The following is a 24,732-nucleotide window of genomic DNA, read 5'->3' as shown; positions in this document are numbered from 1 at the left end:
TTTTGCCCTAGATGTCAAACTCAACAACCACTTGATTTTCAGCTTTCAGGTCAGGTCAGGCACTGCTTAAGAAACTGGGCTACTAGCCAAGGTAACAATCGCTTGCGCTTCGCCTTGGAATCGCTTTGTGTCTCTCTATAACTTCTTCATTTTAGTGTGACAGTGACAATTGCGTTTCGTTCGCTACGTAGCGTTAGCGATTGGCATGTTGTCCACGGGGCCAGGCGAAGCGCAAGCGATCGTCAGTCGTCACCTTGGCTATGCCGGCTGCACAGCTAGCCATAGCTATACACCTGTTTTAAATCTGTTAAAATGATAGCTATGGCTAAATTTCTACATCTGCTACATAAAAAGTGTTGTTTTTTGCTGCGACCTCTCCTTTAAGTCAAGTAGTAAACAATATCATCGCGCGTACTATTGTAGACCTTAATACACATCCTTAAAATACAATATATAATGACTGGTAAAATATTTTGTGGTAACAATTTGTAGCTTCTTCCCTACCCACTGTTTACTGGTTTGTTGTCTTTGTTTCGAACTGAGTTTAGTTAAATATAGGTAGTTAACTTATTTATAGATTAATAAGTACCTAGTAAAATTGTATTACACAAATAAAGTTTCTTTCACATTGTGTGGTTTAGAATATAATTATATTCTTTTACGCAACTGTAAAGTAGTCAAATTATATTTAGTTAAGTTGGTATTAACCAAACATAAGTTATAGTATTTATTTATTTTTAAGTTTTAGTCAAGAGCTTTGTAAGTGAGTACGCATGCACTCGCTATACTTACTGATTATTTATATTTAGTTCTGATGTAACTAAATTTCTCTGTAGTGAAATGTATCATTTCTTTGAGAAAAATAAAGTTCTATAAACCTAATTTGGGCCCAGATGAGCTCAATGGGGTTGTATTGACAGTGACAGGCGTGTCTCACTCCGCGATTTCGTCGCTTTGCTACAGGTAGCTAAAAGTACATCCGTTAGGCCCCAATTTTGGGGAAAGCCATGAGCCGCGCGTGGCGCTGTCGCCACCTAGCGGCCATACCTGTGCTGATCGTAACAGACACGTTTTGTTAGAGAGTGAGTCTTCTGTACCTAGTACTATTATTTATTCTGTGCCATAGCTAGGAAGAAAGCTGAGCAACTCTGTGACGACATGCTGAGGTAACAAGTAGTTTTAAGTCTACATGATATGATGATACACCAACTACATTTATACAATTAGCTTTCATTGGCCTTCCTAATTACTGATAGTTGCGTATAGGCGATAATTAACCAGTTAATACAGTAATTGCAAGTATCGCAATAGTCGCAATTCGCAACTTTGTATGAGGTTCATTAATAGATTTTGGTTCTGATTTCTCTTTTATAATATCCCGGCTTTTCCCAATACTTAAGTTCCAAGAAACTCATTGATAAGAGCCTCGGTTTCAAAGTCTCAAGACTTACAACTTAGTTTATAAATTTGTATGGTTCATGATTCATTCTAAAGGTTCATTCATTTATCATAGTAAAGGTACTACATTAAAAAACTAGCCCCTTTTTCATAAAACTTTACAAGTTTCAATTGCTACACGCGGTTGAGGGGTTAGGACTAGTCGCATTTCTCGCGTCAGCTCACGGGGCTGCGGATCTTGCTGCTCGCATTTTCCCCGCAATTTTGGCAATTTTCCGGTCCCGTACGTTTCTGATGCGCTTGCGAAGTGGTCGGACACTGTCCCCGGCGATAAGCGGCCTGAGAACCCAGCTATCCAAAAACAATGGGATAACATATTGAGCAAGCAGGTTTATGATTCGCTGTTGAGTGGTGCATCGGGTGTTGACCTAGCGCGCCTTAAAGCCCTTGAACAGGCTGAGTCGGGGGCGTGGTTACATGCCTTGCCTTCGCCTCAGCTTGGGACGCTCTTGGATAATGATTCTTTAAGAATTTCAGCGGCTCTTAGGTTGGGGGCAAGGGTATGTGAGGCTCATCGTTGCCGGTGCGGGATAAAGGTTGAGGAAAATGGGCACCACGGCCTTAGTTGCCAGAGGTGTGCTGGGCGATTTCCGAGGCATCACTCGATTAACGAGATCGTACGGCGGGCCTTGGTATCGGCTAATGTGCCGTGCGTTTTGGAGCCGCCGGGGTTGAGTCGCACAGACGGCAAAAGGCCTGATGGACTGACCTTGATTCCATGGCGGAGGGGGCGCTGCCTTTTGTGGGATGCAACTTGTGTCAGCACGTACGCTGCATCCCATTTGAGGCAGACTACAGGTTGTGCTGGCTCGGCAGCGGAGTCCGCGGCAAAGTCAAAGCACGCAAAGTACTCCGCATTGGAATCAGCTTATGACTTTGTGCCGGTGGCTATTGAGACGGCGGGGCCTTGGGGTTTAGAGGCTCGCTCCTTCTTCAGGGAATTAGGGCGTCGTTTGCGTGAAAGGGGCTGCGATCCTCGTTCTGGCTCGTATCTGGTTCAACAGGTATCCATTGCAGTTCAGCGGGGAAACGCTGCGGGAATAATGGGTACCTTTGAGCCAGGTACGATCCAGGACGGGTGACGATTTTAGATTTAATGTTGATGGATGAAATTTTATGTAGATTGTATGTTATTCTTTTAGAATTTGTTGCTTATTTAGTTTTTAGGTATTTATTTATTATTAATTGTATAATTTTTGACTTTGTGTTTTAATTATGTAATTTGATAAGATGTGTATGTTAATAAAATAATATACCATTGCTACTGTACTGCAACTTTAGTTATTCTCAATAAATTTATTCTTATTCAGTTATTTTAAGTTTTATCCATTTCTCACGAATACATAAGTCAAAATGACAGATTATGACAAACGATTAATAGCTAATTGAGGCTTCGACAAATTTATGATTCACATGTGACAGCTGATATAGATGGCGCTGCAAAGCCCCGTACCATAAAACATAGCCTAGTATAACGCTATCTACTACAATGAATTACTTTCTGATTTATATAGTGAAGGGTGTTACCTGTTGATGAGATCTTTGCCGGTCGCCTCGTATATGGCCTTGGACGACATGTTTGCCTGTTTGTGTGTATGTGTGTTTCACTGCGCGCTCTACGCCGTCATATGGCCGATGGGCTCAACTGTGGACAAAACAATTAATTAGTACTGTGGTGTATAAGTAGATCAATGTGTTTTATATTGGGGTCCCTTTGTTAATAAAGTTTTAAGTCATAATGTATTGTTTGTCCTAAAACTTTAGAGGTCTTCCTCTATTTCAAGATTAAATACTTCCAATGTCTTTTTCCTCTGCGAAGAAATTCAAAGGTGTATGTGAAGTCCCCAATCCGCATTGGGCTAGCGTGGGGACTATAGCCCAAGCCCTCTCGCGCATGAGGGAGGCCTGTGCCCAGCAGTGGGACGTATATAGGCTCACATTATTAATGTCTTTTTCCAACCTATATATATATTTTTTAATTCTAAGGTTTGTATATTTTTGCTTTTGCGACAATCAACTATTACATGAGCTATCGTCAAATCGTATCTTATTTAATTGTGGAATTGATATCAATTATCATATTTAAATATACAAGCTTTGTTTATTATCTGAAATCAGAATTCACTATCTTAATGCTTAAAACAAGTGCGAGGCGTCAATTAAGGATTATTTGAATAACAATTTACGATATCTTATACCTTTAAACGAGCAATTCTTGTATATATATTTATTTATATGTATGTATATATATTTCGGGGATCTCGGAAACTGCTCTAACGTCTATGAAATTTGTTATACTTATGGGAGTTCTCGGGGACGAAAAGTCGATCTAGATAGGTCTTATCTCTGGGAAAACGCGCATTTTTGAGTTTTTATATGTTTTCCCAGATATTAAATAGGTAATTATATTCCTAAAGATGACTCATAAGCTGGGTACCTAACTGTCATTAACTTGCAATATGATAGGAATATGCGTTTACTAAGTGATAATGGCAATAATGAATTCTTCACATCAAATTCATACTAACATTATTTTTATTAGCGTCGTTTTCAAACAAAAGGATACATGTAAGTAGTCGGTCGGTACTTCATAAGGCGCAAAACAAAGTTATTTGTTGTACAAGGGGGCAAAGTTGTTGTTTAAGCGCTCGTGCTAATATTGATACCCGAGCAAACAAAAGATTCCAAATTTGAACCACGAGAGTAGCGAGTAGTCGTAATAGGGCTCCGTGCGCCGCTAATATTGGCTTGCGCGGGTACCATCGGTGTATTCCCGTTTGTTCCCGCCGGGCATAGATGGGAATAGGTGCATTCATATGAATCATTCCCATTTGTCCTCACCTCATGTCACTGTCACGTGGGTCGCGGACAAATGGGAATACACCGTGGCCTCAGCCCGAGTTTGTGTTGTGTCTGAGCCTAGCGCGAACATTCTAAATTTAGCTTCTAAGATTTTTATTATTGTATGTTAGTTGGTAAGTTTTGTATCTATGGGCCCTAGTTGCCTGATATTTGGGTGGATCAACTATTTCTTGTTGTTATTCTGTCTGGTCAGCCAAGAGACAATAGTAGCATAGTTTGTTAGAAGACATTGTACACCACCTTCTTCTGACACGCTTGGTAGACGACCCTCTATGGAAAGGGTTTATAATTTATAAGTATCACAAAAAAGCGTGTTTGGTGAATTTAAATGCCTAATAAAAATCAGGTTTTAAAGAGTGACCCGGGAGAACGTAACCATCGCAACGAATGACAAGAAAAAGTTGATTCACCCATTTAATTTAATTTAGCTTCCCCTGTCTCCAAGGCAACGCAATGGTTTCCTACCTTCCCGCTACAAAAGTTGAGTAGTCGTAATAGGGCTCCGCGCGCCGCGATTGGCCCGCGCGGGTGGTGTGGCATGGCATGATCATGATCCGCTTACTATAGAGGCTACGCAGGTTTATTGCGGACAGTGACGTCACGCGGTCTCATCTGAACGCTAACGTGAGAGAAATCGGTAATTACTACAATAATATTGCTAGATTAGTATAATATAAATATAATAGGTAATTACTAAGTAATTCTGCAATGTATGTACCTTAACTACCATTTCGTTTTCATAAGTAAGTAGGTAAATATTATGCTTGGATGCATTCTTATTATGAACGGGAATTTTAATATGGATTGGAAGTTACTTGGAAGATTTTTCAAACTTAAAGTTAAATACTTAAATGCATGGCAATATGATGTCAATTGATATTTAAGACGTCGCGATGCATGTTCGGAGACCGAATCGCGCAAAGCTCTCGAAACGCAACGTATAGGAAAAAGTATAAAAAAACTGCCGGGTTATCAATTTGCCATCGTTTGTACTGTACCTACTATAGATAACACCACAGACTTAAATATACATGGATAAAACCCTATAAATTTAATACTAGAAATCTTTAAGTAAGTATAGTATATAGCGGCAGCGTGGTAGAAAATTAGTAAATTTGGCTCTCTCAAGATCTGTAGGAAAAGTACTCAACTATCTGAAAATTAGGCAAGCCGGTAGTAATCAAGCTTTATGGTTGCTAACTTGCTAAATAGTGAGTAGGCATTGAGTAGGTAAGTAGTGCGCGAACTTTTGCACAATCATTTTTAAAATGAGCCTTCTCATTCTCATGGTGAGTGGTTACAAAAGTCGTGCTTCAGGGGCATTCCATAAAAAAGTCTACTTTGTCGGGGACGGGACGCGTTTGAAAACTACCTTAACCTGCAGAAATCTGTACCATATAGGTACCGATGAATTTCTACTTATCAAACCTTATCATGCCAAATATTGGATTATTAGGCGTCGTCCTAATACAACGCGACTACGCAACTATCGCAAGTGGTGTCCTAATAAGCGCGCTAATTAGGTGAATTGAATTAGGAAAACTGCTTATTCGAGTTCAATATGTTCGCACGAGTATAATTTGCGCGACTTGCGATAATCACGTAGTAAGTAGTAGGACTAATTTAGACAGTGCGAGAATTCGCATGTGAGTTTCATTACATTGCGTTATTTGATCGGTCGGCTGAATTTATGTCACCTGAATGGTCCGCAATGTAACTAAAATCGCATGCGAGTTCGCGCACCGTCTAAATGTGCCCTTAGGAAGACCCCTTAGCTTTATCAGAAGTGTTAAAAAAAGTCGTGTTTCAACTTCAACATTAGGTGATGGCATACATATAACATTTCGCGCGGCCACGACGCTCGGATGAACGACCTACGCGTATGCGGCAATGATCTTGACATCGGAACTGGGTCGAATGACTTGTATAATCTGTGCGCAGTGTCTAGTTAACGGGGTGGACTGGTTGTTGATGAGTTTATAATTGCAATTTAATAATGAATGGAAAAGTCCGACTCGAGCGAGATTGTTTTGCGAATTTATGGATAAAGTTTAGGGTGCAATGAGTGTCATCGGATTTTGTGTCATCACAAATTTGACGGAAGCCATTTATTAAAAGAAGAAATTAGGATGTGTAAAAGTTGACGTTAATCTAATGATTTCAAAATATATGACGTCATAGAGCGTCGTACTAGGTGGACTTTACACATCTTATGGGCACAATCGATGAATAGGTAATTCTATTAAAATAAACACAAGATATAAGGAATCCGCAAGTCATACCTGTTTTCGACTTCTTGCCGTAAGTAGCGTTAAGTGTTAATTATATGGCCTTCTGTTAACAATCATGCAAACATATAATACCAGAAGTATGGAACAATGGTTCAAAGAGCGCAGCTACTCTAAAAATTATCAGGTGACAACAAATCAACCTTGTTTTGGTACTACTACGGTTCACTATGTCTCTGGATTTGTGGTAGTAATAAGTTTTGAGTGTCACCTGACGAAAAAAATCAATATTTACGCAGATGTATGACGAATACAGTTGTCTGTGCTGGCAGTAGAAGCCAATTGCTTATTTACCTAGTACTAGATGGTACTAGCAAGAAATAATATTACCATATTAAGTCCGCCTTTACATTTAGGTATATCTCGGTAAGTGAGGTTTATGCGGCAATTACAGTCAAATAATTTAATTTCAGTGCCGTTTCGTACCTTGTCACAGTGACAATAAATATGAAAGTGGCTAGGGACCTCATACTTTGTCACTGTGACAAGGTACGAAACGGTACTGAAATTAAATTCCTTGATCGTAAATTAGGTCGGTACGGTTTACCGACCGCATTAGGTAAATGAACAAGTGTAATTGCATCATTTAGAATTCGTGTTTTGTTCGTAATTATTCCGTTGACCTAATGAAAATAAGATAGTTGCTAGCAAGGTTCTCTTAGAAATCGTTTAATTAGGCCAAAAGAAAATCATGTTTATTACTGGTAACTTTTTTATTAAAAGTGATTCATATTGCCTATTGTTAGCCTTTTTTGGAGCCATCGTGAACACTATTTGTTTCTGTAGTCAAATAAAAAAGGATCATTCGTTTTTGTACACTAACATTTAAACAGCTGAACCGATTTAGATGAAAATCATTACGGAGAAAGTTAGAGGCCCAGGAAAGGACATAGGATAATTTTTATCAATCATCACGCAGACGAAATCGCGTGAAAAAGCCGTATATCCATATGTACAGTCAGCAGGTTACAAAGTGGGCGAGGTATTCAAAATTATTTTGTCGCGACTTTATTGTTAAGAGAATAAGAACGTGTCAAGGTAATTTTGATCACTTGGCCCGCTTAGCAACTTCCGCTGCTCACTGGACGCAGATAGATCACTAATTTTGAACGTGACTTCTCTGCACCTTGCGCGTAATGTATACAGCCGTGACGTCAAGTGAGGTCGCAGGTGACTCGCAGAGGTACGCAACGCTCTACAAATTTTATTTGACTACTGTACAGTGTTGCTAATTGCGTATCGAACATAATCTCGAGAGTAACGCTTAAAAGGCTTTAGTCTTGTTACTGAACCTTATAAAACAAACAGAAGGCGCGGGCCTGTCTGTCTGTATGTTCGCGATAAACTCAAAAACTACTGAGCGGATTTTCATGCGGGTTTCACCTACCTATCAATAGAGCATAGAGTGATTCTTGAGGAAGGTATAGGAGTATAATATTGTTCACCCGTGCGAAGCCGGGGCGGGTAGCTAGTAGATAGATAGAGAGGGCCAATATAGAGTACTCTCTCCAGGCGGGTCTTCTGCCTGGGGACCGAATCCTTTGAGAGTTGGTCAGAAGATGTATTTATAGTAACCGACAATCAAAACTCCGTAAGCGCGATGTAGAACGTGCTAACGCCATCTGTTAGAATATTGTGGCACGACGTTAAACACTGACAGAAGAGACGCTACTAACAGTCTTTCGAGTTATGAATCGAGTCCTATTTAGAGTATTTTTGACTCAACTTACATAATAAAGTCTATCTAACTCTCTACGAGCAATAAGTCACAGGGGCAGGTAGCAGGTACAGGTTGATTCACTAAAACTGGCACGAATGGAATGAACGAAACTTTCATTGTATGAGTTACACAGTTATTGAGTTACACATTGTATTGGTTAATGTGATACACACATAACACATAGATATGTTCATTCACTCATTCGTGCCAGCTCTTATGAATAGACCTCATAAATTCGAGAGATTACATGAGTGCAAATAGTTTTACAAAAGATCATAACACACGTGGGAATAAAAGGAATCTTCAAAACAACGTCACAGTTGTTGTTACGTATTGTTAGGTGTGTACTACTTAGGTCAATTGCGGAAATTGAAGCAGAATAATGTTTTGTAAGTAATGTGTAATGTAGAAGTCAAGGCTAAATGGCTAATCTACATACTCCCGTTTTCATAAAAATGAAGTAGATTTATACAAACATACTAGTTTTATCCAATAACTTATTAGGTATTATAAAAATACTCTATCGGCATGTCATACATAGTCCCTTTTTTTTTAAAGCACGTTTCTTAATTTAAATTATTGGTTAAACTGAGCAAGTTTCGTTTAATTCGTTTACAATCCAATTATAAATATGACGAAATAACGGTTTATTTCGATAATCCGCTTTGTTATATAAATATGATTGTAGAAAAAAGTAATGGAGTCCCACCATTGAATATTACATTACCATAACAATGCGATTTCAGTTAGCGTTTGTATATGGTATTACGCAACTAGTTACTTAATCGTTACTATTGTTGTATTCAAAAGTTATTTTGTAAATATATATGAACAATTAAGTGCCTTTACTATTAATTGCAGAAAAATCACTCCCTATTGAAAAAATGTCAGTGTCTTCTTATTATAGTCTTTCTCGTGAATGTGGTGATAATTAACTTCGTGCCCTTTGGTATGAATCTAGTGGGCAAGGTCAGATGACAGAACAATGAAATTGTCGCGGTTAATTCACAATGAACTAAGTAGTACTTTATCTTTGTATACCTTTAAGATTCCGTCACACAGGCGCGTTTTCCGGGCGGGGCGAGAGCGTTTTATATGTAAAAGCGGCGCCCCGCTCACGCCCGGAAAACGCGCCTGTGTGACGAAGCCTTAAACGAGCAATTCTTGTTTATTTATGTATCATTTTTGGGATCTCGGAAACGGCTCTAACGATTTCGATGGAATTAGCTATATGGGGGTTTTCGAAACGAAACGTATTCCCCAATACTATAGATTTTGTAACAACAATTACACAATAAAATGTATTCCTACAGGCACAGAATAAATAATAGTACTAGGTACAGAAGATTCACTCTCTAACAAAACGCGTTTATTACGACAGATATGACCGCTAGGTGGCGCAAGCGCGAGCAGGCGCCCGTTCCGTAGCGGTAGCGGTGCGCGGCAACTACTATGGTTATTATACACCAAAATTGGTGTGGGTCACATGTACTTGTAGCGACGCGACGAAATCGCGGAGTGAGCCACGCCTGCTACAGGTTAAACGTACCTACTGGTGCTCGACGCGGTCCCAGTACATGTCATCTTGAAACTTAAGTCATTGTCAATAGAGGTGACAGCAGGGTGTCATCTATTGGGCATTAGCATGTCGAGCATTAGTTCGTTTGACCTTACTACACTTTCATCATCATCATCATCCTTCTCCTAGTGTTTGTCCCGTACTGTAACGGGGTCCGCTTTCCTACTTTTCTCCTTCCACTTCGCTCTATTCCGGACATCGGTTTCTGCCAACCCACAGGCGTTTAAATCTTTGGCGATGACATTACGCCACCGTTGCGTTGGTTTGCCCCTCCTGTTCCTGGGCCTGGTAAGGCAAAGCTAAGGGCTCTGTTGCCTACGTATTCAGGCGGCCTTCTTCTGACATGCCCAAACCACCTCAGCCGACTTTCTTGGAGCTTATCGGCGACTTCTCTCACTCTTAGGCTACCACGGATGTGTTCGTTACGAACCCTATCAATCCTGGAGACGCCGGCCAACCTTACTACACTTTATACATATTATTATTCGAATACAGCCTTGTAATATTTCATTTGTTTCTGTATTCATAATATTTTTTCTGATTAAATTAGTAAAATAGAAATTAAAACATCATGTAAAATTTTCCATTGTTGTAAAGATTTGCACTTTATATACATCATTTGTAAAAATACGTCCTTTGAATATTACCCTGTCAAAGTCATGTCATTGACATTTCGTAGCTGTCAACGACTATCAATAAATTATACACCATCATCTTCCTCGCGTTATCCCGGCATTTTGCCATCGGCTCAAGGGAGCCCAGGGTCCGCTTGGCAACTAATCCCAAGAATGGGATTGGCCGGTCGAAGTATTTAGCAGATGGCGCCGTCATAGCTTGCCCTGTCAATCCCTATACTTCGTTTTTTTTAGCATTAGAAATTTGGTAAACAATCTTGATGTGTCTTTTAATTGAAAAACACATTTTTAAAATAAGTTACGGTAAATATGTAACAATTATGAATCTAATACGATCTTTTATAGTCTTCTGCTTTCATAAGTAATAGTTATTGATTTTAAAAAAGTGTTTTTCAATTAAAAGACATGTCAAAATCGCTTACTTTCTTTCAAGTTCTTTCTAATGCTAAAAAAACGAACTATAGAATTATGTCAAATTTTTGTTTTATTAATGCCCTGGATGCCAGTCGTTTAAGCCAAATCTAGTAGGCACTAATAGTTTTTACGAAAGCGACTGCCATCTAACCTTCCAACCCAGAGGGTAAACTAGGCCTTATTGGTATTAGTCCGCTTTCCTCACGATTGTTTTTCTTCACTGAAAAGCAACTGGTAAATATCAAATGATATTTCGTACATAAGTTCGGAAAAACTCATTGGTACGAGCCGGGGTTGGAACTCGCGACCTCCGGATTGCAAGTCGTACGCTCTTACCGCTAGGCCACCAGCGTTGGATTGTTTTCCTTACCAATTAGGCAAAAAACGGTAGAGCCAGTAGAAACAGTAGGTATAGTAGAGGTTATAGGCGTTCATTAATCTACCTATCCTACAACACATGTACAATAAAATTAATACTATTAAAGTGAACTGTAAATGGTGTAGATACTTTGCCAAAAGAAAGTTATGAAAAGTTACGCGACTATTCTCATACATTTTTTTATTCATTAGGGCTCATTTAGACGACACGTGAATTCGCATGCGCGTTTCATTACATTGCTGGTTTTGATCGGTCGGTTGAATTAGATGTAACCAACAGTCCGCAATGTAACTAAAATCGCATGTGAGTTCGCGCGCCGTTAAAAAATCAGCCCTTAGTTTCGATTGGCGTTTTCTCTCAAAGATTGGCATCTTGGCTAGCCTCCCAGGTAAACTTTGCCGGTCCCTTTCTTCGCCCAATATAACCAGAGACTAAATCCTTCAGCGAAAAACGAAAATTTCTATTATTATTTTTGCGGTAGGGTCTCAGTTCCCTGAACTTAATAATTTAATTATAGCCGGCCTCCGAAAGATGTGTAGATGTATTTGCCTGCGTGCGTGCGTGCGAGTTGTTTGGTTAATAACCGGTATGTAGACGTCAAAGCTGTATATTTAAATATGTAATGTGAGCGTCAAATAGACGTCTTCAAATACTTTTTTAAATACCTATACACTTCTATTATTCCATATAAACTATTTTTGACATCAAATTTAATTAATGACTGTGCTTTTCTTGACGCAGATTATGTCGCGTAAAACTTGATACACTAATAATTATTTTATAGTGATTCTGATTGGTGGTTTTATTTTTCTAAAAACTGGGAAGAAAAAAGGAGGAGTTTACAAATGTCAACGCGTATTTATTTAAATTAAGATAATATTCTGGGAAACCTAGGTATTATTGTTTATATTTTTTTACAGCAAATTACAACCTGGGTATAAATATAAAAAAAAAATATATGGAGAAGTCAGAAAAGGACAAAAACACGCGTAGCAAAATTCACTTTCGTCGTTAAATTCGTCAACTACCTTTGACATACAGTCATGTTTTGGAGTTATATAGACAAAAATATGATGTATATATAGTTTTTAAATCATCCTGTTTACGATAAGCATAAAATAAGGTCAATATTTAACTCCTACTACATACATATAGTATTTAACTGAAGACGGGGAAATGTGAGTGTAACCAACTTCCTCGTTCATCGGACTAAAATTACAATATGAATGAAACATTGTAGGTATGTCGTATCAATCAATTATTATGTATTTTTAGGGTAACACTGACTTGTGATTTCATTCAACCGGTTGTCGAACAGACTAAGTTGTTTAGGTATTAATAATTCGAAAGTGACAGGCACCGTTGGTAAAAACCAGTAAGCCATCGAACAGAGACAAAAATCACAGTTAACATCGTTCTAAACTTCCCAACTCCATTAATACGTTGTACCGTATTATTAACTAAGTAACTAACACAAGTAGCCTTTCGCTGCGCATCACTTACATAAATTAACATATAAATAAAAAAAGGAACTAAACAACAGCACTCACTTCCTATCGTCGTGGCACGACAGTAACAAATCACTCGCGAACGGCGCGTGTCTACGCTCCGACGGTCCAGCGGCAACTGACAGTGACACTTGCTCCACTGACGTGCGCAAACGCAAGCGACGCGTACAACTTTCCAAATTAAAACCGCTGTAACTCACACAACAATCAACCTTATTCCGATATAAATACAGTTTTTAGAAGCGCTTTATACGCTGTACCGTTATCAAAGCAAGTTTCGGCTATTCGGATGTAGAGTGAGAATCATGCTATTGATAACGTAAGATAATTTTAAGAAAATTGCACTGAGTATCGTTGATAACCTTTGGTAGTTAGAGGTTGTAAAAGGTGAACTTTGGACGCGCCTAGTCGACGGCATACCTAAGTGGTCGTGAATGAGACGGGTTGCACGCACAATACGAGAATTTGTACCAATAGAATGGTTGTTGTCAAGACGACGTTACATTACACCCGGCTATAAAGGCAAAAGTTTAACGCATGAAGTGAAAAATGTATGGTATGAAATATATTGAGACATAGCTTCACATTAAACTTAGCATACAAATGATTGTTGTAATAATTGAAGTACACCGTTACCCAGATTTAGAGGTAGGTAAGTACGACAAATGTAGCTTTCCATCAAGTTCAAGTGCAATAAGCACCATTTTATCTGAAATTCCAACTGAAATTTTGATAGAATGGTCCTTATTGCACATGAAGCATAAGAATTAAGGACCCTCCTTTGTGGAATGTCACAAATGTCTAATATTCCTTATCATATTACGAGATTTTATTAATTTCACTTGTTTTTATTATAAAATTCTAGTTAAGCATAATCAAAATATTACAATATTTTTGGTGACTTAAGAGTTTCAAATTTTCCTATGCGAAAATATTATTAAGATATCTTTTCTCAGTAAATGATTCATTTTTAAGTAATTACAGGTTTTAATTATTATAATTATTTTATGAGAAGCAGTTAAATTATGAGAAACATAATAATTACGATATTAACTAGATTAAGGTAATTATAGTCTATTATAGATTATTAATTTAATTAAGGTAATAAATTTAACTTGCAAGATTTGACCCGTACAAACAAGTTAATAAAAAGCTTGTAAAACACAACCTATGAGAAAAATGCTAAAGGAAGCTCGCAAAAAAGTTTAGGAACCCAAAACCAAAGGCCTAAGCGATTGTTTTCCACTATCATAAAAATAAGTACCTAAAGAAGGAAATATTTTGTGCTAAATCGCAAATCCGACATATTATTGCAATAAAATCGGTGCAACAATTGATATGTATATTACACTATTAGAGGATGTTTCAAAACTGACTAATGGTAATTAACCATGCGATATGAATTGCAGAGGCAGTTGCAACCGTCCATAATCAGTTAAGTCGAAGTCTCAGTTTCGGCACAAAAATCAAGTTTCGGTTGAAGCTCGAAGGTTTGGTTTCGGCCAAAAACTTGCCGAACCTTTACCTATGTAAAAATATTAACCATAATGTCAATATCCAGGGAGGAAAATGAGGACTACGTTTTTATGGAGAATCGATCGTCCCGTATCCTCCAGTGGCGTGCACTTCATAAAGGCAAAAAGGCACTGCCTACCCTACTATAATTCCGATATCTATCCTTTTAAACTACTTTAATTTATACTTGATCGTATCTGTAATCTATAAAACATTCTAAAAAATTAATAAGCGCTCCATCTACCGGTGTCCGTTGTCGTCATCTATAATTCTACGCAACGAAGTTTACACCACGCGAGCCACGCGGCACTAGCGCCGCTGCGCGCCTGCCGCCTTGCACGGCAAAGACAGAAAACATTTCGGCCTAAACCTTTCTATGTGTGCATGTCCGTGAGTCGTAGTTACGCGGTAACAGTGTAGTGGGCCTTCCTATAAATACGAGCACACAATGATACAAGTAATGCACACATTTAGACGCTGATAGGCAGCGCCTATCGTTCGAATCCTTAACGATGAAGGCCGAAGGTTTCCGAATAGTTCCGATGCGATGCATGATTACGCGACTATTTTAAAAAGTAGCATTTGTTATGGTAACTTAGTATAAAGACGAGACTACTTTTTTATTCGTTTAGTTTACTTATTTATTTTCATTTTTTTTATTTTGTTTTGGTGAGATAACGATAACAGTTACCGGCAATTAGAATAATTGTGATTAGTGAAAATATGGATATTTTAAATTGTGAACGTTGTACGGTGTGTGTGTGTGTGTGTGTGTGTACCGACTATTAAAAATTATGCATACTCAAAGCTTTCTTTTAGCAAAAAAAAGTGATTGAAAAGGGCCGGTGAACATCGGAATTGCAGTTAACACAAACAAGTGGTAAAGTAAAATCAATCAGTTTTCGTATATTTGCCGTGGTTAATTACATACTTAATTACGTACGTCATTATTAACCGACTTGACAAGGATGTGAAACCATCACGGATTTTTGTTGGTAATCTAGTAAGACTGTTGTCTGTTAGTAGCTCTTATTTTAAGGGTTCCGTACCCAAAGGGTAAAAACGGGACCCTATTACTAAGACTCCGCTGTCCGTCCGTCCATCTGTCTGTCACCAGGCTTTATCTCATGAACCGTGATAGCTAGGCAGTTGAAATTTTCACAGATGATGTATTTCTGTTGCCGCTATAACAACAAATACTAAAAACAGAATATAATAAATATTTAAGTGGTGTTCACATACAACAAACGTGATTTTTTTGCAGTTTTTTGCGTAATGGTACGGAACGCTTCGTGCGCGAGTCCAACTCGCACTTGGCCGGTTTTTTTTTGCCTACCCAGTCTCAAATCTCTGTGCACGCCACTGGTATCCTCTTAAATTGTAACAACCCCTTAGGACCTCTCACGTAAATAATGGATAGCCCTAAATATATCTGCAACTAAAAGGTCAGGTCAGCTATATTTACGGATCAATGATCATGACCCAATGCGCAAAACCATATTGAATATTTGATTAACTATTTCCGTTGATGGCTGGATTTGGATTTCAAACCAGTATATGAGATACGAGCTTAGAACAGGCATAAATACGTAGTACTTAGTCACTAGTTTTACTAGTTACGCTTGTTAGTTATTTATTTTTGAATAGTTATAAAAACCGGCCAAGTGCGAGTCGGACTCGCGCACGGAGGGTTCCGCACCATCAACAAAAAATAGAGCAAAACAAGCAAAAAAACGGTCACCCATCCAAGTACTGACCCCGCCCGACGTTGCTTAACTTCGGTCAAAAATCACGTTTGTTGTATGGGAGCCCCACTTAAATCTTTATTTTATTCTGTTTTTAGTATTTGTTGTTATAGCGGCAACAGAAATACATCATCTGTGAAAATTTCAACTGTCTAGCTATCACGGTTCGTGAGATACAGCCTGGTGACAGACGGACGGACGGACGGACGGACGGACAGCGGAGTCTTAGTAATAGGGTCCCGTTTTTACCCTTTGGGTACGGAACCCTAAAAATGGCGTGGAAAATTAAACAGCTACTTTCCTATAAAGTTTATTAATCCACATAATTAGAAAGCCTAATAACAGACCGACCAGTGCAGAGGTCAGTGATGCAAACCTCTATTCCTTACTACATGCCCTTCTATCAAGTCAAGATAGTGTTTTACGTCCGTATTGAACGTCATAATATGTCCGCTGTTTTAACTGCACATTGTTACTATGCGCACTGTCCATTGGTAGGCCTCATCTCCTGGCAATAAGATTTACATTCGGTCAGTTAACTGTTGAGATCTTGAAATCAGACCATGATCAGACAAGCTTGACATTGATAGGTCATTCTGTAGTGGAGATAGTGTCCAATAGGTGACATTCGCGCTGTTTGAGGTCGATTGAATCTATTGAAAGGATATTGCTATTATTTATTATTTATACATATTTTCCCATTCACACTTACCTATTAAAGTTTGGAATTTTGAAAGAACCTTACGAGTAGGTAGGTATACTGTCAGCAGCAGAAGTTGCTAAGCGGGCCAGATGTTCAAAATGATCTTGACGCGACTTTATTGTTAAGAGAATAAGAGCGCGTCAAGGTAATTTTGAACACCTCGCCCGCTTAGCAACTTCTGCTGCTGACTGTACAACATAACGAATAGTCCGAACCTCATCTCTGGAAATATAGTCACGCCTACGACACGAACTCGCGAAATTCTTATCATTCACCCTCGCACGCCTCGATAGCGGGAATGCGTGCTACCCCGAGGTCATATTGCCGTTAAACTCGTAAGAGTCGTAAGTATGAGAACACAGGGTGAAATCGAATTCAGAATCAACTTCTGGCCCTGTAATTTATCAATATTAAATATGGTAATAACACTAATAACTCACGGAAGCGAAAGAGGTATGTCAGGATCGTAGCTGCCTACCCCTCCGGGAAATAAGCGTGATTATATGTATGTATGTAATAATTCACGGGCTCTTCATGACTTTCAATATCTACATTGCGACGCGCAGCGTAGGTTTACCAAAGTGTAGGTAAGGTCACTGGTAAGAGTGGTAAGTTTGGCATACGGTAAAGTGTGGCTGGCCTTCACATTGGGGCATGTTTTGTTTAAACTACTTGCATTCAGTGACAAATATATGATATGCACTCGTAATAAACACTAATCAATTATTAAACTGGTCCCAATGTGAAGGCCAGCCACACTTTGCCGTATGAAACACTTAGCTGTATTGACCTTATGTAAAATTATAAACTTTTAATGCTACTACCCTTTTAGCAGCAGCTTCTGTATTTTTATTCCGTCTCAAATTCTACCCTGTCTGTAGGCCTGTACTATAATGTCCATAATATATTTCTAGCAGCGCATATATCCTTAAATGAAGGCCGCGAATAGACAATCGTATTGATCTAGATCAAATTAGAACGTAATGTTATTGATAATGGTCAATTGGTCACAATCTAGGACTCGTATGTATACAAAGTGTAAATTTTCTGTATTTTAGTTTTGTATTTGCGCCTAATAGTTAAATCCTTTTATTGACCGAGCGTTAGCGAAGATTTCCGTTTCGGCTTTGAATAAAAATGCTTTCGTATATCCGGATGTTCTCCGCTGCAGTTCGCATTTTCAACTGATTCTCGTGAAATTTTGTGAGCAGGTTCGGTAGTTAGATGGAATGTTTCTGACGTTTAGTTTTTTGGAAAGTTCAAAATGACGGAAATTGGCATAAATGCGATCTGAATACTTGACCCACCTAGCAACGGAGTTGACAGCAGTCGCCGTGACCGTATTCGGCCTTGGAGTTATTATATTTGACACATAGGCGCCAGGCCCCACACTACTTAGTGATACAGGTCAGTCAAGTCACACCATATTATTTATCAGTCAGGTATAAACAGATGGACACCATGCGGCCCACCTTGGCCGGCGGTATAAACACGTGGTCGTGATATTTCGGCTCTTATCTCCAAGTCAACCGGTGATAAAAATATGCGGTAAAGATATATCTCTTGCGTCGAATGATGGTCCTGGTCTACTTATCACTATCACTACATCTTATAAAACACAGTCCCCCGCCGCGTCTGTCTGTTTGCGCCATAATCGAAAACTACTGAACGGATTTTCATACGGTTTTCACCTATCAATAGAGTGAGTCTTGGGGAAGGTTTAGGTGTATAATTTGTTAAGGTTTTGTATAACCCGTCCGAGGCCGGGGCGGGTCGCTAGTCTATAAATCGTCTAGTACTCATAACAGTAGCCGTATTAAGCTTACTAATGTGGGTGTAGGTCGATTTGTGTAAGATTGTCCGATCATTTTCTTTTTATCCGTAAAGTATCGCCAACAGCCCGAGCATGAACGGTTCGGTCGCCGTCGCGTGCTCAAGAGGGTTTCGACGAGACCCGGTGACCTCATTACAAATACCTACATATTACATCATCAATATCAATACATATTATAAAACAAAGTCCCCTGCCGCGTCTGTCTGTCTGTATGTTCGCGATAAACTCAAACACTACTGAATGGATTTTCATGCGGTTTTCACCTATCAATAGAGTGATTCTTGAGGAAGGTTTAGGTGTATAATTTATAAAGGTTTTCTGTAAATTAGTTGAACTACCCGTGCGAAGCCGGGGCGGGTCGCTAGTAAGTATATAATACAATTCTGTGCCCGTCAGTGAATCTTATTACACTTCAATAAGTATTATAACTTATAAGAGTTATAAGTATTAGTAACATTATATCGTTTTTTCGGAACTTATGTACGATATATCATTTGATATTTAGCAGTCACGTCTCGGTGAAGGAAAACGGACTAATCCCAATAAGGTTTAGTTTACCCTCTAGGTTGGAAGATAAGTTACAGTCCCTTTCGTAAAAACTAGTGGTTCTGCCTTCGTCAATTCTTGGGATTAGTTGCCAAGCGGACTCCAGGCTCTCATGAGCCGTGGCAAAAAGCCGGGCAACGCGAGGAAGATGATGAGTAACAATATATCGTCGTGTATGTCATGTATGTGTAGGTCGTGTATGGAGTGCTGTAGCCACCTTTGGGATGGATCCGCCAAGTATCAGCTAGCCGCCTTAGATTCCATAGACAAGACCGCTAGGAAGCTTATTGGAGATGCGGGATTGGTAGAGGCTAGACTGCAGAGCCTTGGAACACCGTAGAAAGGTAGCCTGTTTATCGGTATTCTACAGGATACATTTCGGGGAGTGTGCGATGGGATTACATAATCTAATCCCCCCATCCCCGTTCTGCCACCGTGGGACTAGACGCGGACTTGCGTTTCACCCTTACGTTGTTGCTCTGCCACTGGTTCGTACATATATACACGTATGGTACGGTGGTGGTACTGGTACGTACGTATATATATATACGAGGGGCGTTCAAAATATTCTCGGTATTGATATCTTACGACCTCTTCTAAAATTTCTTTCGTTACTGGCCGCTAAGGTTTATTCATTGACATTAAAAAAAAGTATAATTCGAACCAAGATAGTCTTTTGTTTTTCTGCAATTGCTGAACAAACATGAACATCCTGTGCGAATTGACAATGTTAACTAAATTAGAACATCGATGCGTGATAAAATTCTTGACAAAACAGGGTAAAAATCAAAAAACCATAAAAGAGGAAATGGATTGTGTTTACCGTGAGTCTGCTCCTTCTTTATCTACCATTCAAAAGTGGTCAAGCGAGTTTAAACGCGGAAGGGAGAGTATTGAAGATGACCCTAGACCTGGCCGGCCTGTAGTAGCTACTTCACAAGAAAATATTGATAAAGTGGAAAAACTTATATTGGAAGATGGTCGAGTGAAGGTAAAATCTATAGCACAAGTAACCAATCTCTCTATTGGTACCGTACATGATATTATACATGAAGTTAAGTGTCTTGAGAGAACGGAGGTCTTCTTATAAAACACCGATGAGGAGGTATTTACTTTATTTGATTTTACAATTACGAGTTTAATTCAATATAGTTTAGAAGCGCGAGGGTGTACCGGTACACCGAGCGATTCGGAGCTCACGTGTAGCCTGGTCGCTGGATGCGAACTAGATGAGGACTCGATGAGAACTCTATGAGAACTGTCTTCCGCTGGTCGGGATGGCCGCTTATATTCATCCCGAAACCGTGGGGATGCGTTGTCTGGAGTCACGTAGGCCATGAGAAGTTTCTGGAGCGTTTATGCTGTCGCTGCCATTAAGATAATGAAGAGTCGATCCCGTGGGACCGGCATTAATTGACAACCGCCATAAAATAGGTGATGCATTACATGCGCCTGTACTTGTATCAAAGGGTGCGTTTGTTTATCCCATTAGGTGCGTCTGCATTCCTTCTATCGACGCTGAAGATAATCTTTAATGTCTTGCCGTCGGTGTGTTGCTGGAGGTCGGGGATACGTGGGAAGCGTTCCTTAACTCCTCCCCCCTTAAGAGAGAACTAAGGGTGTAGCTTGTTACGCCCGTGTTCTCGAGGCTGCTGCGGCGTTGGGTGCACTTGAGGTATATGGCGCACCCGATGAGGCACATAAATATGCTTATGCTCCACACGCTGGGTATCCAAATATGTTGATGTATGTTTGATTTGATTGTTGATTCTAATGGCTTCAGGTGTATTTGTAAATCTTCATCCGTATATTGGATCTTATCTGTTTTTTGTTCTAAGTGCATCTGTATCTGCTGGACTTCTTCTTTGAATAGATTGTTGGTTTTCGAGATCACTTTAGTATATAGGTTCGCCATCTGTAGTTCACAGCCGGGATTAAGGTGTAGTTTATATGGCCCTTGGATGACTTCGTAAAACGTTTCATTGCAATTGATGGTTACTCGTTGTGGTCCTCTTGAGTATAACAGGAAATTGCCGTCGTTTATTGTTGTGATAGCTTCCTCTTCTTCTAGTTTCGTCGTAAGGCACGTGTGATTGTTTTTGAGAAGCAGAGCTTGATGGATGCAGTCAGGTGTTTTATTGGAGTCCTTCCACCAAACGTGTTTGCAGACCATCATGGTTTTCTTAGCTTTGCATTGTTCAGCACTTGGGTAGGCGTACCATGAGTTTTTAATGAGGATTGAAGGTTTTTGGATTTCGAGGATTAGACCATCATGAGTCGGGAAAGGGATGAGGTTGTATGCATTACCACTTTTGGCTTTAATTTCCGCTATTTTTGCAACAAAGTGTATGACATTACTAACAGTGTAAACCATAATACGATCGACTTCTACATTGTTTGCCTCCTCAAAAATGTCTTTACAAGGTATTCCTGGCTTAGCTAATGTTATGCCTAACTCTAAGATATTAATTATATCTTCCATTAATATAAAAGTAGTTAAAATATCAATATTTGCCTTATTAGTAAAACTTACTTCGTACATAGTGTTTAAACGTTTTGTAATGCTTTTAAGCCTTAAGTCAACTTTGTTAATAGTTTCGTTTAAGTTGTTAAGTAATGTTTCTTGGTTATTTGTAAGGGTTTGAATACTGTTATTAATTTCTTTTAAATCATTCGCATCAGGGTTTCCAGCTATAAATTTAACAATTGTTCCAAGACCATCAATAAGGCCGCGTTTGGATCGACCAACGTTTTGGTTCATTAATCCTTTTAATCTTCCTAATAAATGGGTATAAAGACTGTTAATGTGGTAATTATCAGTTTGAACTCTATTAGACATTAATTTGTTAAGGATGTTAAGGATTTCGGTTAGATTACATCTTTTGGTTAGATATCTGTAGCCTTCTATTTCTGCAATTGGTCCTATTTTTTCGAGGTATATGCCATTGGGATTTTCTAACTTCTTGATTTGGTAGGGTTGACTACCCTGGACTTGGAGGAACCTGTAACAACAACAGGCCTCAATTTATTTGCTGCTCGTCGTTTACCTCGACTATCCAAATATATTTTTGGGGCTTTTGTGTCGCGAATGTAGGTTTTTCGGCGAGTACAAAATACGTTAGCTTGTTTATTAGTGGTTGGGAGTTTTTCGTGAGTTTCGACTATTGGGGCTGGTAATTCGGTATTCTTATTATATTCGTCTGTTCTTTTTATTTGAGCATCCCGTTTTATTTTGTATATATAATCGTAAACCGTTTTTAAATGTTCTCTATGTTTTTCCAATAGAGTATTTAACAACTGTGAATTATGGAGAAAGTTAAACAAAGGTTCCGTTTCAATATGTCCAAATAAGATTTCATGTGGAGTTAATTTTGTGTCTGATTGTATCGAGCTGTTGTATGCTATTAATGCGAGTTTCATTTTGTCATCGTGCGGTAGTTTATTTTTATATTGTTCACTAAGCAATCGACAATGTTCTCTCAACGTTGAGTGGAATCTTTCGACGATCCCGTGTGATGCTGGATTATAAGGCGTAGTGAAATTAATCTTAATGTGATATAAATTAACTAATTCCTTAAGTAGTGCGAATTCTTTTCCTGCGTCAGTCGTTATTTCTGCAGGGACACCATAGTGTGCAAAGTAAGAAAGAAGTTTTGACATAACTGTTGAGCTATTTTTATCTTTTAATCTTTTAACTACTGCGAAACGAGAGAATCCGTCTACTATAGATAAGTAAAGCTTGCCTTCAATATCAACAACATCGCAAAAAATATGATTAAGTGGTCGCAAAGCTATTGGTGGCAATAACATTGGTGGACGCATTGGATGCCGTTCGTATTTGCCTGCCTTACAAATAGAGCAGTTATTAATATATTCGCGGATATCGGACATAATATTTTTCCACCAATATTTCCTACTAATATGCATTAAAGTTTCGGTAATACCGCGATGATTCGTTTTTCCTTCGTGATAACTTTTTATGATATCGATTCGCTTTTCCTTTTCAACTACGGTTTCCACTATTTCAGTACAACGAGTTATACGAATTTGAGGATTATGTTCTTTAGTGAGGATCTTTACCATTTCTTGATATAATTCATCTATGTAAAAGAAAGCGTAATAGTGAATACCTGGTTTTAAATACTCGCGTACAAGTTTCCTGAGTGCTTCTCCTGGTCGTTTAGATGTATACAGGCTAACTTCTATGATTTCGTTACCGTCTTCCTTTCGCACGTTTATATTATCTAATTTATTGTGTAGTTTAAAATAAATTTGATGTGGCTTTTTATTTATGACATCATTCATAATAGGGATTCCCTGGTGTATGTTGTCATCTTGTGAGTGCTGTGTTTGGATTTCTTCGCGGTTATCATTGTAGTTAATTTGTTCATCCATGTCGCTACCGTTCTGAGCTAATATTGATTCATTATCGTTAAAATTAATTTTTACCCGTGACAAAGCATCTGCGTTCGAGTTAATAGAGCCTTGTTTGTATTTTATTTCGAAGTCGAATTCAGCTAGTCGAAGTCTCCACCTAGTTAACCTAGAATTGGGGTCTTTTAAAGACATTAACCAAGTTAAAGGTTTATGATCGGTGTAAATGATGAACTTACGACCATATAAGTACGGTCTAAAGTGTTTGCAAGCCCAAACTATCGCAAGTAGCTCTTTTTCAGTTGTAGAATATTTAGATTCTGTATCAGATAAAGTTCTAGATGCATAAGCGATTGGTTTTTCGACATTATCTTCTTTCTGAGACAAAACCGCTCCTAACGCTATGTCACTAGCGTCTGTGGTAACAATAAATTGTTGATCAAAATCTGGATACTTTAAAATAGGTTCGTTGGTAATTAATTCTTTTAGCTTCTGTACTGACTTTAAAAACTCATCATCTATTATAATCTTGGCGCGTTTTTTTAAGCATTTAGTCAATGGTTTTGTTATTTGAGCATAGTTATTAATGAATCTCCTATAATAGCCTGTTAATCCCAAAAAGGATCGTATTTCTTTATCGGTTTTTGGTACTGGGAAATTAACTATGTCTTGTACTTTGCGTTGGTTAGGTGTTAGACCGTTAGGTGTTAACTCGTGTCCTAAGTACTCTACATGTTTTTGAAGAAACTCAGATTTATCTGGTTGTATTTTTAAATTATGTTGTCGCAAGCGTTCAAATACTTTTCGTAATTTTTGTATGTGCTCGTCCAACGAAGTTGAGTAAATGATTATATCGTCTAGATATACGAGGCATGTATTATATAAGAGGTCGCGTAATATTAAATCCATTAATCGTTGAAATGTAGCCGGAGCGTTTTTTAAACCAAAAGGCATGCGTAAAAATTCCCAATGTCCGTGATTAGTTGAAAACGCAGTTTTTTCGATATCTTCCTCGTGCATTTCTATCTGATGGTACCCACTCGCGAGGTCTAGCGTAGTGAAGTACTGAGCTCTACCTAATTTATCCAATATTTCCTCTATATTTGGCAGAGGATATTTATCTTCGATTGTCTTTGCATTTAATTGCCTATAGTCTATGACCATGCGCCATT

General features: G+C 38.7%; 1 protein-coding gene across 1 annotated transcript in view; it reads right to left on the bottom strand.

Moving 5' to 3' along the window:
* Window positions 1–13,047, bottom strand: part of LOC134659683 (ATP-citrate synthase) — a 54,777-nt gene extending 41,730 nt beyond the window's left edge. Inside the window, exons 1-2 of the mRNA XM_063515368.1 lie at window positions 12,886–13,047; window positions 2,986–3,103 (exon numbers count right to left, since the gene is read on the bottom strand). Of these exons, the coding sequence (XP_063371438.1) occupies window positions 2,986–3,035 (50 nt within the window). The 5' untranslated portion in view covers window positions 3,036–3,103; window positions 12,886–13,047. The remainder of the gene's footprint in view (window positions 1–2,985; window positions 3,104–12,885) is intronic.
* Window positions 13,048–24,732: the final 11,685 nt, after the last annotated feature.

Source organism: Cydia amplana, chromosome 25 (genome assembly GCF_948474715.1).
Source record: "Cydia amplana chromosome 25, ilCydAmpl1.1, whole genome shotgun sequence".
NCBI classification, from domain to species: domain Eukaryota; kingdom Metazoa; phylum Arthropoda; class Insecta; order Lepidoptera; family Tortricidae; genus Cydia; species Cydia amplana.
The sequence above is the reverse complement of the archived record's forward strand: the minus strand, read 5'-3'. Positions and strand labels throughout refer to the sequence as shown.